The 18,059-nt window shown below is 41.6% G+C and overlaps 1 protein-coding gene across 1 annotated transcript in view; it reads right to left on the bottom strand.

Annotated features, from left to right (window-relative positions):
• The window catches only part of timm23a (translocase of inner mitochondrial membrane 23 homolog a (yeast)), a 54,443-nt gene that overhangs the window by 14,940 nt on the left and 21,444 nt on the right, over positions 1-18,059 (bottom strand). Inside the window, exons 3-4 of the mRNA XM_059946327.1 lie at positions 17,910-18,003; positions 13,184-13,268 (exon numbers count right to left, since the gene is read on the bottom strand). Of these exons, the coding sequence (XP_059802310.1) occupies positions 13,184-13,268; positions 17,910-18,003 (179 nt within the window). The remainder of the gene's footprint in view (positions 1-13,183; positions 13,269-17,909; positions 18,004-18,059) is intronic.

Genomic DNA, 18,059 nt, shown 5'->3' with positions numbered 1-18,059 from the left:
ACGCAGTGCTGAAATAACGACACGTAGTCGATGAACTGCAGTTACAAAAGAGATTTTATTCGAACTTTGCGGCCTCGCTTTAAAGCCTTCCTGATCCTGCCCTCCCCGGGCACGGATGCTGTAGGTGGCACGTATTCACAGTCCTGTTCCGCGCGCGGGCTTTCCCCCTTGCTGGTGAAGCAGACTTGGCACCCTTTTGGGACTGGCTTTTATGCCGGTGCGCTGGCTATTTGTGAGCCAGTTTGAGTGCGCTAGGAAGTGGGTTGCCACAGTCTCACTTTTATTTAGATATATCTCCATATTGTGGTAAGTGTAATAATGAAGAAGCTTCACTCATTCATATGTTTTGGACATGCCCGAGTCTTGGAAAGTATTGGAAAGAAGTATTTCAATCTTTCTCAATACCTTACAAAGTAAACTTTAAGCCTAATCCTTTAACTGCTTTATTTGGTATTGTTGGAGGAAAGGATATTATTTTGGAGTCATCTGACTTGCACATTTTAGCTTTAATTTCACTTATGGCCAGAAGGACGCTCTTGCTTAAATGGAAAGATGCAGCCCCTCCTATTCACACCCAATGGTTACGTGATGTGATGTCATGTTTAAATTTAGAGAAGATTTGATGTTCAATCTCTGAATCTAGTCAAGACTTTCAAACATTGTGGGGACCTTTTCTGAATTATTTTCAAACATTTGATTTGCTATTAAAGTACAGATGATGACTAATAATTTTTTTTTTCTTTTTTCTTTACTAATCTGCTTCGGTCTTGGTAGTGGGTTAGACTTTTTTAATATAATAAAATTACTATATTTCAATGTTACAAATTAATTAATCTGTATGAATATAAGGTAAGGAGTCTTTATATACGATTTAGTATAATGTATTGATATATTTTTATTGTACTCTGTATTCTTATATGCAAATTAATAAAAATATTGGAAAAAAATTCCTACCTCCACACTCTCTTCATCCACCACCACCCCCACCACCAAACTCAATTGAGCTGAAGGCTCACATTTTCTATGGGCAAACTTCCCAGTCCTGTTAGGGAATCAAAAGCTATCTATGCTGCCCTATCCAGACTCCTTTTGAAGCACCTAGCTAGAATGGACTTCATCCTTACTCAGGAGTCTGAACCATCCTGTAGTTTCAGCCGAATAGATATGTTGGCTTTTCAGTAGAAGACTAGGGCTGTGAGCTAGCTTTAATTAAAAATGTTGCACAATTAAGTGCTAATCTAATCTTAAAAGATCAATGAAAAATATGCTGATCAAACATCTTAAAACTCATTTACTCCTTCCTTCATTCACATTTTTTGTCTTCATATGATTACTACACACATTGCTTCTGCCATTCCAAGGGGCCCTCAGTACATAACAGCAGAAGGCAACCTGTTCTGATCTTTAGTTGTTGAAATGAACTCAATTAGCCTTATTTATCACATTCACCTGCATTCTCTTAGATATGTATACCTTGGCGAAACCAGAATGTGGAGGTTATGACATACAACTATCATCAGAGTAGGCAAAACTGCAAAAGAAATTAGCATACCTCTATGTCGGCATCAAAAGGTGGAACACATTTTAATTTGTGGTAAAAGGCAGCCAAGTTGACTTGGCTCTCAACATTGAGAAGAGTTTTGTCGAAGGTTAAAGCAAATGCTATCAAGGAGCAATAGTTCTTTGTCGAAGAACAAAAATGTGGGCCCAAGACAGATCACTTTGGAGACAAAATTTGGGTTACATGATTTAAGTTAGAATATGCAATAAAGAGCAGGCTGTGTTGCTTTAATATGTTATTTTTATGAACAAAATGATAAATCTTGAGCAAAATGTGCTTATTTCCATGATTCAAGTGATTATCCAAGATCTGTCATCACTGTGGGATTATTCTGCTAATTTCACAAGATCACAAGACAAAGGAGCAGAAGCAGGCCATTTGGCCCATCGAGTCTGCTCCACCACTCCACCATGAATTAAACTATTCTCCCATCTAGTTCCAATTTCTGGCTTTTCCCCCCATATCCCTTGATACACTGTCTAATTAGATACCCATCAATCTCTTCCTTAAACACCCTCAATGATCGGGCCTCCACAGCTGCATGTAACAACGAATTCCATAAATCCACAACCCTCTGGCTAAAAAAAATTCTCCTCATCTCTGTTTTAAATGGGTACTTTCTAATTCTAAGACTGTGGCCACTTGTCCTGGACTCACCCACCAAGGGAAACAGCCTTTCCACATCTACCCTTTCAACACTTAAAATGTTTCTATGAGATCCACTCTCATTCTTCTATACTCTAATGAATACAGTCCAAGAGCTGACATATGCTCCTCATATGTTAGTCCCTGCATTCCAGGAATCATCCTCATAAATCTTCTCTGAACTCTCTCCAACATCAGTACATCCCTTCTAAGACAGGGGGCCCAAAACTGCACACAGTATTCCAAATGAGGAAAGTACATTGATACAGTATGTGGATGACCTGTTGATTTGCTCCCACAGTAAGGAACAGTGTGAGCAGGACACTATAACTCTGTTAGAGAAGCTGGCGCATGGAGGACATAAAGTGGCTCTTGTTATAGGGACTATGATGGAAATCATGCAGGGTTCTCAGTTGTGCAGCAGGATCAGTCGAGCTATAAGATTATTAGGATGGAATCCTGTCCCCAACCGTGTTCTGCCCAACTAGCGGAAATCAAAGCCCTGACAGCTGCGTGTGAATTGATGGAAGGGGAGAAAGTAGACATCTATCCTGATTCGGCATATGCTCATGGAGTATGCCATTTGTTCGGGGCAGTGTGGAAGCAGAGAGGTTTTTTAAAAAGTAGCAGAGATCCCATACAACATTGTCAGCAAATTCTAGACTTAATAAAAGCCATAATGAAACCTAAAGCATTGGCTATAGTAAAATGCCAGGCACATAAAAAGGGAAATGATGTAATAACAAAGGGAAATCAAGCTGCGGATGAGGCAGCCAGAAAAGCGTCTGGGTGTACGTCAGCTGTCATTGCCCCCCAGGTAAGCCTAACCCCAGAACCTGATGTAAAGGACCTAATTAAAATACAAGGTAAGGCAACTTTGGCAGAACAGACAATGTGGAGAAAAACGGGGGCCAAGCAGAACCCGGAAGGCTTGTGGAGCATGGAAGACGGTTTGTTGGTAACGCCCATCCTTCTCCTGACAATTCTGATTTCAGAAGCGCATGGGATAGACCATTGTGCAAGGGGGGAAGTGATAAAGAAAATAAAGAAGGCTGGTTTTTGGTCACCTTATTTACAGGCTTCAGTGGACTTTTTCTTGTCACAGTGTGAGGTATGCACACAGAATAATGTTCGAAAGGGAATTACAACCCCAATAGGCCACATTCCTGTACCTGAAGGACCATTTAAACATCCAGTGATCGATTACGTAGACATGATAAAGACAGTGCGAGGGAAAAGATACATGCTGGTAGTAATTGATCGATTTAGCAGATGGGTGGAGGCGGTACCTTCAAAAGATCAAGGGGCAAAGACAGTGGTAAAATTTCTGACAAATGAAGTGATCCCAAGGTTTGGAATACCTACAGAAGTTAGCTCAGACAATGGTTCAGCTTTTATCCAGAAAGTGGTCAAACTGGTACTACAGGTGCTGAGGATAAAGCAAAGATTTGGATGTGTATACCACCCTCTGTCGCAGGGCATGGTAGAGAGAATTAATGAAACCCTAGAAGCCAAACTAAACAAAATTTGTGCAGACACTAAACTTAATTCAGTCGATGCTTTACCGTTAGCATTGATGAGTTACCGCATGCAAACTAATCGAATCACATGCCTGACACCGCATGAGATGCTCACTGGGAGGCCCATGCCAGTGCCCCAGCGGAGAGGGCCGTATAAGGGACCTAGTTTGGAACAATTGGAAATAGAATTGAAACAATACATGCAGCAGCTAACTATGATACATAGGTCTATTTATGCCCAGGAAAAACAGAAAGAGCCGGAGACCATACAAGGGGAAGGACCGATTAAAATAGGAGACCAGGTTTACGTGCGAGTTTTTCGGAGAAAGTGGAACGAGCCAAGAAGGGAAGGACCCTTTACGGTAACCAAGGCATCACCCACCGCAGTTCAGGTAGAAGGCTGCTCCACCTGGTGCCATCTGAACCATTGCACGAGGGCAGTCCTGCAAGGGCAATCAGGTGAAGTGTCTGAGTTAAGTGATGCGGAAGAGCAGTTAGCGGGAGACAGACAGAGGGAACAAGAAGCTGACACTGTACTGCAGGAGTTTGATCAATTAGTAAGGGAAATTTTTGATTCTGAGGACGGGCCTCAAGACCCTCAGGATGTGGTGATGGATAGTAGGGCTTCCTCAGATAATGGGGATGAGCTGGGAACGACCAGTTGTGCCCCTGGGGACAAAGCACCCACATACTCCAGTGCAGACTTGGGAACCATTAGTGGGGCAGATATGGAATGGGACTAATAACCTGCAGAAAAGAAGTAAGAGGAGCATGACACTTACCTCCTCGCCATGGTTAAAGACACATACTAATCAGTGGTATCAATGGGCAACTTACACGGCAGGAATGATGAAGAGACAGAATTGTTACCTGTGCTCAAGGGAAAGCCCCACTCAGCATGTAGTTCCCATGCCTTATAACTCCTCCACCTGCACGCGGTGGCGAAGAGAGCGCAGGGAACAATGCGAACGACAGTGTCCAGGTCCGGTTAGGGCTTGTTTCATGAGGATTTGCGTTAAAGCAGATCCCTGCTATCAAAGCTGTCTGAACAATGCACCAATATGCCCCTATTGGTGTATGCTATATCAGGCTTCCTCGTAGTTTGATCAAAGCAAGATTGCCTCTGAATGCAACTAAAGCAGACCATGGGCTATAAATAAAAGAAGCCAGACACCGACACTGCAACAGCTTATAATGCAGGACCATCTGAATTATGAGTGTTTCATATGGGTGGGCACTCACCCGGTTGGCCACTTCCGAGGCAACTGCACTCAGATGTGGGATGTCACCCCAGGTAAAAGACACTTGACGGGTTCCCCTCCTCCTGAGGGTGCAATGGACTCTCAGACTATCCCATTAGCAGATACTTGGTGGCTGTGTGGACAAGAAGGAGGTCTGAGATCTACGCTCCCCCTCAGGTGGGAAGGAACATGTACGCGTGTCATGCTGCTTCAGGAAGTTATAATGTCCCCTGAAGTACATTCCAATGCTAACTTCCCTGAGCAGCGGACTCTGCTACGGCAGAAGAGAAAATATGACCCGGACCCGACAATCCGGATTGACAGTATAGGGCAGCCGAGAGGTATACCTAACAAATTCAAGGCACAAAATGAGATTGCTGCAGGCTGGGAAGCTATCATACCTGTGATAGGGGTAAGCAAAAATGTTGAATGGATAAACTATATATACTATAATCAGCAGAGATTCATCAACTACACCGATGGTGCACTGGAGGCCTTAGGGCAACAGCTAGATGCAATTGGCAGGATGGCGTGACAAAACAGACAGGTACTGGATTGGCTTTTGGCAGAAAAAGGGGGTGTGTGTGTAATGTTTGGAGAACAATGCTGCACTTTCATACCAAACAATACTAGCCCAGAAGGGTCTTTCAGCAGAGCAATGAATAAATTAAAGAATCTGCGGACGGAGGTCAAACAGAATGCAGGATTTGAACAACAGTTTTTTGATTGGTTAGAAAGCAGACTCGGAGGATGGGGAGCATGGCTGACTAAAATAGCAATAACTGTCAGTATTGTATTGTTGAGCTGTGCGCTTGTGCTGTTTTCTTCCTTGTCTCAAATCTCTTGTAGTGCGTGCTGCAACCAAACAAGTTCCAATGCTCGTGGCAATTACTGAAACAAGCTTAGTGGAGAAAGAAACACCGAAAATGTATCGTTACAGCCTACAACACCTGTAGGATGAACAGGAGCAAAACGACAATGTGGGAGTAGATTGTAAGGGCTTCTGAGTCTTTTTCCCTGTCTCAGGTACAGAGGGACAGGTTTTTGGCTCAGGGTAACAGGGAGAGAATACTTTGAGGTCTTGGCGCAGAAAATCCTAGTTTTTGGGAATAAGTGCTTGAGTTTATTGGGGCTTTTGTGCGCAGACTCTTAGTCTTCTTTCTCTGTGTGAGACAGAGGGGATATATTGGAGTATAAAAAAATATTATGGAGTATAAAACTTGTATTACTTGCTGTGTAACCAAAACTGGAGTATAAAAATATGATGGAGTATAAAACTTGTATTACTTGCTGTGTAACCAAAACTATGTAGTCAGCCTTGATGTAGATTATGTAGTTTGAACTTGCTATTTGCTATGCATGTACCCAATTTAGTAGGAGAATGAAATCTTAAGAATGTAGAAGACAATGGTGTGTTAATGAGAGGTAGCTAAGAGATGTAGACTAGAACATGATTAAGTCAATAGGTAGAAACAATAGTGGCGGATGTACTTGTGATATGCACCTATAGACCGATTGGATATGCTAATGCAACTAAACCAGGAGATTGCTATAAAAAATACTATGTACAAGGATTGGTGGGCAATCAGCGACTAGCTCACTGACAGTCTCAGCTTTGATTTGCAAATTAAAGTTTAACCCTTCTTGAAGAATCTTCTGCGTCTCCTAGTCATTTGTGAGGAACGAAAAACCACGACACTAGTAACCGGCAACAAACCAGAAAAGGATCCCTTTATTCCCACCCTTTGCTTTCTGCCTATCAGCCAAGGTGCCATCCATTCCAATATCTTTCCTGTAATTCCATAGGCTCTCATTTTATTAAGCAGCCTCTTATACTGCACCTTATCGAAGACCTTTTGAACATCCAAATACACAACGTCCACAGCCTCTCCCTTGTCAATCTTATTTGAGATTACCTCAAAAAATTCCAATAGGTTTGTGAGGCAGGATCTTCTCTTCATGAAACCATACTGGCTTGGGCCTATCTTGTCATGAACAGATGTATTTCATAACCTAGTCCTTGAGGATCGACTCCAATAACTTTCCAACTACCGATGTCAGACTAATAAGTCTGTAATTTTCTTTTTGCTGCCTCCCTCCTTTCTTAAACAGTGGAACTACATTTGCGACCTTCCAGTCCTCCGTAACCATGTCAGAGTCTATTGATTACTGGAAGATCATTTCCAATGCCTCCACAATCCATGGGTGCACCTCATCCGGTCCAGGAGACTTATCTATCCTTACTCCATTTAGCTTCCCAAGCACTTTCTCTGTAGCAATCTTGACTGTACCTAATTCTATTCTTTGAGATCTCTGGCTATCAGGTATGTTGCTAATGTCTTCCACTGTGAAGACTGATGCAAAATACTCATTTAGTTACTCTGCCATCTCTGTTACCCAGTATAATTTCTCCAGTATCATTTTCAATTGGTCCTATATCTACCCGTGTCACTTTTTTTACTTTTCATACATTTAAAAAAAACTCTTAGTATCCTTTTTTATGTTAATTGCCGACTTCCTTTCATAATTCATCTCTTCTTTCCTAAAGACTTTCTTAGTTTCCTTCTGCAAGTTTTTAAAAGTCGTCCAGTCCTCAGTTTTCCCACTAATTTTTGCTTCCTTGTACGCCAACTCTTTTGCTTTTATTTTAGCCTTAACCTCTCTCGCTAGCGTCATTTGTGCTATTTTTCCACTCATGATTTTCTTTTTTCTTGGAATATATTTTTCCTGAACTTTCCGTATTTCTTGTAGGAATTTCATCCAATTTTGCTCTACCATTCCTCCATCTTTTCCAATCAATTATGGGCCAGTTCCTCTCTCATACCACTGTAATTTCCTTTGTTCCACCGAAATATCGATAGACCTGATACTAGCTTCTCCTTTTCAAATTTGAACCTGAACTCAATCATATTATGATCACTGCTTCCAAGGGGTTCCATTACCTCTAGTTCCCTAATCACCTCAGGTTCATTACACAGCATCCAATCCAAAACAGCCAATCCCCTGGTGGGCTTATGGACAAGCTGCTCCAAAAAGCCATCCTGTAGGCATTCTACAAACTCCTTCTCCTGAGATCCAGTATCTTCCTGACTTCCCCAATCCACTTTCATATTAAAATCCCCCATAATTATCTTAACATTTTCCTTTTGACACGCTTTTTCTATTTCCAGCTGTAACTTGTAGTCCACATCCCAGCTGCTGTTTGGAGGCCTGTATATAACTGCTATTAGTGTCTTTTTACCCTTGCCATTTCTTAACTCAACCCATAAGGATTCTACCTCTTCTGATCTTATGTCCCTTCTTTCTCGTGATTTGATATTGTTGCTTACCTTCAGGGCACTCCACCCCCTTTAACTACTTTCCAATACACTGTGTATCCTTGGACATTCAACTCCCAATCACATCCATCATTTAGCCATGACTTGGTGATGGCCACAATGTCATTTTTAACCTGTAGCTGTACAACAAGGTCATCCATTTTATTTCTAATGCTGGGTGCATTTAAGTACGGTACATTTAGATCAGTATCTGTTACCGGTTTTGCTACATTTCTATTGCACAACAAATTATCCTGTCTATTCACCTGCCAGTCCTTCTTGCCATCTTTGCTGCACAGTATCTTTGACTTATTTCTATCTTCCTCCACCCTAACACCTTGGTATCCTTCCCCCTGACAACTTAGTTTAAACTCTCCCTAACAGCTATGTTAAACAATCCCACCAGGATATTAGTACCCTTTGAGTTCAGGTGTAACCCATTGTTTTTGTATATTTCATACCTCCCCCAAAATAGATCCCAATGATCCAAGAATTTGAAGCCCTGCCCCCTGCATCAGTTACTTAGCCACACATTCATCTGCTTAATTCTGCTATTCTTACCTTCATTAGCGTGTGGCTCAGGCAATAATCCTGAAATTATTACTCTGGAGGTCCGGCTTTTAAATTTTCTTCCTAGCTCCCAGTAATCCTCCTTCAGGACCCCTTCTCTTTTTCTGTCTATGTCACTGGTACCAACATGTACCAAGACTTCTGGCTGCTCACCCTCTCTCCTCAGAATACTCTGGACCCGATCTGAGACATCCTGTACCCTGGCACCAGGGAGGCAACACACCATCCGGGTATCGTTGTCCGGCTCACAGAATCTCTTGTCTGTTCCCCTCACTATGGAATCCCCTATAACTACTGTATTTCTCCTTGCTCTCTTGATCACGGCACTAAGCAGAGTGTCAGAGTCCTGTTTGGCTAACAACTTTCTCAATAATGCTGAAGTATAATAAAATGTCATTTATCACATTGGCCATTTGTGAGAGTTCCCTATTCCAACTGATTATCACTTTTCTAAAGTATTTCATTGGCAATGCAACTATTGGGGCAACACTTGACTGGTATTTGGACAACAAAAAGTTCTCTATAAGTAAGCATTTTCAACTGCCTAATTTCTCTGCACCTTTGAACAGGACAGGATGTTTTAATTACACTTATAAAGGTTATCCCTTGACGAATAACTTAAAAGGACAGCACTGTAGTGTAGCTCTATTACAGAGCTGGCAACCGGAGTTCAATTCCCACTGCTATCTGTAGGGAGTGTGTATGTTCTCCCCATGACTGGGTGAGTTTCCTCTGGGTGCTCCAGTTTCCTCCCATAGTTCAATGATGCACAGACTAGTAGGTTAATTGGGTGGCATGGGCTTGCTGGGTCAGAAGGGCTTGGTTCCCTGATGTATCTCTCAATTAAATTTAAAATAAAAACACAAATAATCTACATAATAAAAAAATTGCTCCCTGATACCCATTTACTCCAATGACAATTATGACTTCCTGCCCCAAAGAAAATCTGTGGTCATTTTACAAAATTTGCATGTTTGAAATCCTTGCAAAATATTTAGAGCTTCAGGACCATTACTCTATTTGCTGGATTTGGAGACAAATCTAGATTGGTCAGCTGCAAAAGTGTCTTGCACAGGTGCAGCCCCCTCTTATAAGGTGGTGATAGCTCTGTCTCTGCTTTTGGTTACAGCACAACAAATGCTCATTCAGACACTTATATAAAATTAAGTTTATTTTCCTATACTTACTTGTGTAAGGGGAATAAAACAAAATGTTTGTACACTCGTGCGTTTCAACAGATAAAACTGGTAGAACTTGATTTTTTAAAAAATATCATTTGTTAATATCCAGATTTTCATATTTTCCTCATAATTTAGCAAACCTGATTTGAAATAATTAAATTCGAACTATAACAATAAAAATAGAAGGATGCATTGAAGAGCATTAGAAATGTACAGGCCCTTTTAGTTCACTGTGTCCATGCCAAATGTGATGCCCATCTATGCTAATCCTATTTGCCCAAATTATACTGTACCCACATTCCTTTATGCCATTCCTATCCAAGTACCTGTCCAGGCATCTTTTAAATGGTATAACTGTATCTGCTATTTCCACTTTTTCTGGCAGCTTATTCCATATAACTACTACCCTCTATGTGGAAAATTTTACTCCTTTATAAAAAGTATTCACCCCTCTTGGAAGTTTTCATGTTTTATTGCTTTACAACATTGAATCACAGTGTATTTAATTTGGCTCTGTTGGCACTGATCAACAGAAAAAGACTTTTTCATGTCAAAGTGAAAACAGATCTCTGCAAAGTAATCTAAATTAATCACAAATATTCAATTAATTATTTTGTGTTTTATAAGTATTCACCCCCTACAATGTGTCACACCAAATTATCACTGGTCCACATATTTTAGAAGTCACATAATTAGTTGAATGGAGATCTGTTTTTGGAAACTTGTGTGCAGTCAAGGTGCTTCACTTGGCTGTAGTACAAAATACACTTGTACCTGGACAGTAAACTGGCAAAAACTACACCAGGAAGACAAAGTAACACTCCAAGCAACTTCACAAAAAGCTGATTGAAAAGCACAAGTCAGAAGATGGGTACAAGAAAATTTCAAAGTCACTGGTCAGATCTTGGAGCACAGTTGTCAATCATCAAGAAGTAGAAAGAATATGGCACAGCCGTAAATCTGCCCAGAGCAGGCTGTCCTCAAAAACTGAGTGACTGTGCCAGGAGGGAACCAGTGAGAGAGCCACGAAGAGGCCATTAAGCTTCAGTAGCTGAGAAGGGAAAGACTACGCATACAACTGTTACCTGGGTGCTTCATCAGTCACAGCTTTCTGGGAGAGTAGCAAAGAGAAAGCCACCACTGAGAAAAAACTCACATGAAATCTCAGCTAGAGTTTGCCAGAAGTCATGTTGTGAGACTCAGAAGTCAGCTGGAAGAGGATTCTATGGTCTGATGAAACCAAAATTAAGCTTTTTGGCCAGCAGACTAAATGCTATGTTTGATGTAAGCCAGACACTGCACATTGTCAAAAACACACCATCCCATGGTGATTGCTGCATCATGCTGTGGGGATGCTTCACCGCAGCAGGCCCTGGAAGGCTTATGAAAGTAGAAGGTAAAATGAATGCAGCAAAATACAGAGAAAGCCTGGAAGAAAACCTGATGCAGTCTGCAAGAGAACTGCAACTTGGGAGATTTGTTTCCCAGCTGGACAATGACCCCAAACATAACATCAAAGTTACAAAGCAATGGCTTAAAAACAAAGTTAGTGTCCTGGGGTGGCCAAGTCAGAGTCCAGACCTCAATCCAATTGAGAAGTTGTGGCTGGGCCTTGTGGCTGTTCACTCATGATCCCCATGTGATCTAACCGAACTGGGGCAGTTTTGTAAAGAAGAATGGGGAAAAAATGTAGTGCCCAGATGTGCAAAACTGATAGAGACCTATTCACACACAGTAATTGCTGCCAAAGGTGAATCTACTGAACAAATACTAACTTGAATGGACTGAGTTATTATGCAATCAATTATTTTGCGTTTTAATGATGCAATACATTTAAGCAATTTGTAGAAATTTGCTTTCACTTTGACACGAGTCTTTTTTGTTAATCAGTGTCAAAAAAGCAAAATTAAATCCACTGTGAATCAATGTTGTAAAACAATACAACATGAAAACTTCATGGGGGGGGGGAATGGAAGAGGAATAGGCACTGTTCATTTCTTCCTTCTCACCTTGTATCTGTGCTCAATAGTTCTAGGCTCTGTTTTCCTGTAAATAAGATTCCATCCACCACATCTACAAGATCACTTCTCGGTCCCCAATGTTCCAATCAAAACACAGTGTATCAATGTCTCCTTTTAACTATAGAGTCACAGAATAATACAGCATGGAAACACCATAATCCTCAAGCTCCCCCCCCCCCCACTTTTCCATGTACCCATCCAAATACATCTTAAGTATTGTATTTGTATCCCCGATTATAGCTCTCCATTCCAGATGACATCCTAGTGAATCCCTTTTGCACACTCACAATTCCTGTCACATCCTTTCTGCAAATTGTGACCAGAACTGTATATATTAAACAAGATCTAATCAAATGTTTGTACAACCACAACATATCCTAACTCTTATACTCAATGGCTTCTTCTATGAAGTATATGAAATTCCCTTTTCAACATTTTGTCCACTTGTGCCAGCACTTCCAGGGAGCACTGGACTTTCAGTTTAAGGTCTCTCTGTATATCATTGCTTCTAAAGGCCCCAACATTTACTCCATGCCTTATAAGAATTTAACTTCCCAAAATGCATTACTTCTCACTTTTTTGGATTAAATTCTGTCACCATTCTAACTTTCCAGTTGATCTATGTCTTGCTGTACCTCAGGCAACAACTTCTTTAATGCATGTGCCTTCTGCAAACTTATCAAACCACACACATTCTCATTCAATAATTTATAAACAATTACAGACATAGTTCCAGTATACCAAATGTTACAAACATTTAGTCAGACAAACACTTGCCCACCACTGTCTTCGGTCTCATATCACCAAACCAATTGCTGGACCAGTTTGTCCAAAGTGTCCAAATCATTACTGTAATATGCACAGGATTTGCATTGGAAAGCATCTTTCAATCATTAGAAAACTAATTAACATGTCTATCTTGAAAAACTTAATCAGAGGTAACCATTCATAATGGATTGTCTGAACAAATCATTTCTAAATTTGGCATGTGCATTTTCCACAGCATCGGCATCCTTATTGTTTAGTTAAAACTATTCATTTGCTGCAAATTCTATGGGTTATACATTGGAAGCCTTTCCTGCTCATTACAGAATTCAGAGAGGAGTCTGCTTTGGAATGATACTCACTGAACGTTTCTAGGTTTTGACCAAGCCATATCCCGCGTTTCCTTCAAGCCCAGACGCAAGCCATTTACTGCACCAATAGCGGCACCTGATGAAACAAATTTTTCAGAGGGAAATCAGAAACATAAAAAAGCTACAGCACAATACAGGACCTTCAGCCCACGTGTGCCGCACATGTACTTACTTTAGAAATTACCTAGGGTTGCCCATAGTTCTCTATTGTTTTAAGCTCCATGTACCTATCCTGGAGTCTCTTAAAAGACCCTATCATATCCGCCTCAACCACCGTTGCCGGTAGCCCACTCCACACACTCACCACTCTGCATAAAAAAACTTGCCTCTGACATCTCCTCTGTAACTACTTCCAAGCACCTTAAAACTGTGCCCTCTCGTGTTAGCCATTTCAGCCCTGGGGAAAAAGCCTCTGACTATCCACGTTATCAATGAATCTCATCATCTTATACACCCCTATCAGGTCACCTCTCATTCTCCATCGCTCCAAGGAAAAAAGGCCGAGTTCACTCAACCTATTCTTGTAAGGCATGCTCCCCAATCCAGGCAACATTCTTCTGGTAAATCTCCTCTGCACCCTTTCTATAGTTTCCACATCCTTCCTGTAGTGAGATGACCAGAACTGAGCACAGTACTCCAAGTGGGGTCTGACCAGGGTCTTATATAGCTATAACATTACCTTTCGGCTTCAATCTCACAATTAATGAAGGCCAATGTACAGTCAACTTGCGCAGCAGCTTTGAGTGTCCTATGGCCTCTGACCTCAAAATCTCTTTGATCCTCCGCACTGCCAAGAGTCTTACTATTAATGCTATATTCCGCCATTATATTTGACTGACCAAAATGAACCACATTACACTTATCTGGGTTGAACTCCATCTGCCACTTCTCAGCCCAGTTTTGCATCCTATCGATGTCCCGCTGTAACCTCTGACAGCTCTCCACACTATCCAAAACAACCCCAACCTTTGTGTCATCAGCAAATGTACTAACCCATCCCTCCACTTCCTCATCCAGGTCATTTAAAAAACCCTGAGGCACAGCCACTGGTCATCGACCTCCATGCAGAATATGATCTGTCTACAACCATTCTTTTTCTTCTGTGTGCAAGCCAATTCTGGAACCACAAAGCAAGGTCCTCTTTGATCCCATGCCTCCTTACTTTCTCAATATGCCTTGTATGGGGTACCTTATCAAATACCTCGCTGAAATCCACATACACTACATCTACTGCTCTACCTTCATCAATGTGTTTAAGTCTCATCCTCAAAAAATTCAATCAGGCTTGTAAGGCACGATGTGCCTTTCACAAAGTCATGGCTGACTATTCCTAATCATATTATGTATCTCCAAATGTTCATAAATCCTGCCTCTGAGGATCTTTTTCATCAACTTAACAACCACTGAAGTAAGACTCACTGGTCTAATTTCCTGGGCTATCTCTACTCCCTTTCTTGAATAAGGAAACAACATCTGCAACCCTCCAATCCTCTGGAACCTCTCCCACCCCCACTGATGATGCAAAGATCATCACCAAAGGCTCAACAATCTCCTCCCTTGCCACCCACAATAACCTGGGGTATACCTCATCTGGTACTGGAGACTTGATGCTTTCCAAAAGCTCCAGCACATTCTCTTTTTTAATGTCTATATGCTCAAGCTTTTCAGTCTACTGTAAGTCATCCCTACAATCGCCAAGATCCTTTTCTGTAGTGAAATCTGAAGCAAAATATTCATTAAGTACCTCTGCTATCTCCTCCAGTTCCATACACACCTGATTGGTCCTATTCTCTCACGTCTTATCCTCTTGCTCTTCACATACTTGTTGAATGCCTTGGGGTTTTCTTTAAAGCTCTCACCAAGGCCTTCTCATGGCCCCTTCTGGCTCTCCTAATTTCATTCTTAAGCTCTATCCTGCTAGTCTTATAATCTTCTAGATCTCTATCATCACTTAGTTTTTTGAACCTTTCGTAAGCTTTTCTTGACTAGATTTTCAACAACCTTTGTACACCACGGTTCCTGTATCCTACCATCCTTTCCCTGTCTCATTAGAATGTACCTATGCAGAACTCCACACAAATATCCCTTGAACATTCGCCACATTTCTGCAGTACATTTCCCTGAGAACATCTGTTGCCAATTTATGCTTCCAAGTTCCTGCCTGATAACTTCATATTCCCCCTTACTCCAATTAAACTCTTTCCTAACTTGTCTGTTCCTATCCCTCTCCAGTGCTGTGGTAAGGAGATAGAATTGTGATCACTATCTCCAAAATGGTCTCCCACTGAGAGACCTGACACCTGACTAGGTTCATTTCCCAATACCAGATCAAGTACAGCCTCTCTTCTTGTAGGCTTATCTAATATTGTGCCAGGACACCTTCCTGTACGCACCTAACAAACTCCACCCCATCTAAACCCCTCACTTTAGGGAGATGCCAATCAATACTGGGGAAATTAAAATCTCCCACCACAACAACCCTGTTATTATTACATCTTTCCAGGATCTATCTCCCTATCTGCTCTTCGATGTCCCTGTTACTACTGGGTGGTCTATATATAAAAAAAAACAGTAGAGTTATTGACCCCTTCCTGTTTGTAACTTCCACCCACGGAGACTCAGTAGACAATCCCTCCATGACTTCCTCCTTTTCTGCAGCCCTGACACTATCTCTGATCAGTATCATGCCCCCACCTCTTTTGCCTCCCTCCCTGTCCTTTCTGAAAGATCTAAATCCTGGCACTCTAAGTAACCATTCCTACCCCTGAGCCACCCAAGTCTCTGTAATGGCTACAAACATCATAGCTCCAAGTACTGATCCACACTAAGCTCATTCGTTTTGTTCATGATGCTTCTTGTGTTAAAACAGATACATCTAAAACCAACAGTCTGAGCATATCCCTTTTCTATCATCTGCCTATCTTCCCTCTCAAACTGTCTCCAAGCTTTCTCTATTTGTGAGCCAACAGCCCTTCCTCAGTCTCTTTTGTTCGGATCCCCCCCCCCCACCTCCCGCCCCAGCAATTCAAGTTTAAACTCTCCCCAATAGCCTTAGCATATCTCCCTGCCAGAATATTGGCCCTCCTTGGATTCAAGTGCAGCCTGACCCAAAAGAGGTCCCAATGACCCAGAAATCTGAATCCCTGCCCCCTGCTCCAATTCCTCAGCCACGCATTGATCCTCCACCTCACTCTATTCCTATACTCACTGTCACATGACACAGGCAATAGTCCTGAGAGGTCCTGCTTCTCAACTCCTTCCTCACTCCCTGTAGTCTGTTTTCAGGACCTCTTCCCTTCTCCTGCCTACGTCATTGGTACCAATATGTACCATGACATCTGGCTGTTCACCTTCCCACTTCAGGATATCATAGAAATTGCAGAAGGAAACACTTTTTCCAGAGAAACTGGTGCGAAATGTTACATTAATAACTCAAATATGAAATAAATTAGAGACTCATGGAGGATTAGCATTCTGTAAAATCTACTGATAAGTATCCATGTTGTATTACTCATTCACATATTTCCACAAGTGCTCTGTACTTAATCCTGACAATCAGCCGAAAAAGGAACCATTATGAAACTATTTCCAATGGATCAAGATAACTTTGATTTTACTTGTACATAATAATTAGGAAGTGCGGAATGTTCATCTACAAATTTTTCCCCCATGATTAAAGCAAACAAAATAGATCAAACAGTTTCCTTTATTTCCACTGAACTGACATCTTCCACTTCTATCAATCAGTACGAACAGTATCAAAATTAGTTATACATTCAGATTACTACAGACAGGTTCCTTAAGGTTGTCATAGTAAGGGATGGGTAGTGGGGAGAAGCTCCCACTACTATTAAATGCTCTCAATGACGTTCACCTTAAATAGTCTCTGAAAACCAAGTCCACCTCCTGGCCTTCACATATGGCTTAACTACCGAGTACGGCAGAACCATTTCTGCTGACAGGAAAAGGGGCAAAGGCTAGTTACTGCTGCCTTAAAACCATTCACTCCAGGCAGATGTGGCTCATCAGCTGAGGTTGGCAGCTCATCTAGAATGAAAACTCTAATCTTAAACCTCCACTGCCTTGCAGCTATACCCACACATAGGAGTAAACCCCCGAGGAAAAATCTGAACTAGAGTTCTATGTTGAATTGAACACTGACTGGCAACTCCTGTGATGCTATTTGTGCCGAACAGTACTCCTGCCATTCCTTTGGATTCATCAGCTGCATGAAAGGGGGAACCTGCTGCATGAGTAATAGCTTGCTCTCCATCCCCCTGGCTTGAGTACTGATGATGTTGCACCAACAATGTAGGCAGCTAGGATGTAACATCCATGGTCGACTCCCACCAATGGAAGGCCTCCTACAAAACAGTTTCTTCTGGGAGGAGAGGATGGAAGCAATATAATTCAATGTGCATCATGTATTCCTAAACAAGTTTGCAGTGTCCTGTGAAGCACTTTACTCAGGCCCAACTTGACGCAAAATCTTCTAGTCCCTAACTGAACAAAGAGTCTTTGTCGTTACTTTGCACCTGTTCATCACTAACACCCCAACCCCATCTTCTACCTTTGGAGCTAAACCTATACACCTTCCTTGGAGACCTGTTTGTGTTAGTTGATACATGTAAAAGTGAAACTGAGAGCTTACAGGATTTAATTTTGGCTTACTCAAAGGGCATCACTCATCTAGTGATCAAAAACAAAGCAAACATACCAGTCATACAGCAGCCACCAATTGTAAAAAATGCCAGCTCAAATCTTCCTCTCGTCTTATTTGCTCCTGTTGGTAATATAAATTCATCAGTATCCTGAAAAAGATGAGAAAAGGAGAGCTTTGGTATCTACAGTGCAAGTTAACTTTATA

Source organism: Hypanus sabinus, chromosome 21, assembly GCF_030144855.1.
Source record: "Hypanus sabinus isolate sHypSab1 chromosome 21, sHypSab1.hap1, whole genome shotgun sequence".
NCBI lineage: Eukaryota > Metazoa > Chordata > Chondrichthyes > Myliobatiformes > Dasyatidae > Hypanus > Hypanus sabinus.
Note: the sequence above shows the minus strand (reverse complement) of the source record. Positions and strands in the feature narration are given on the sequence as shown.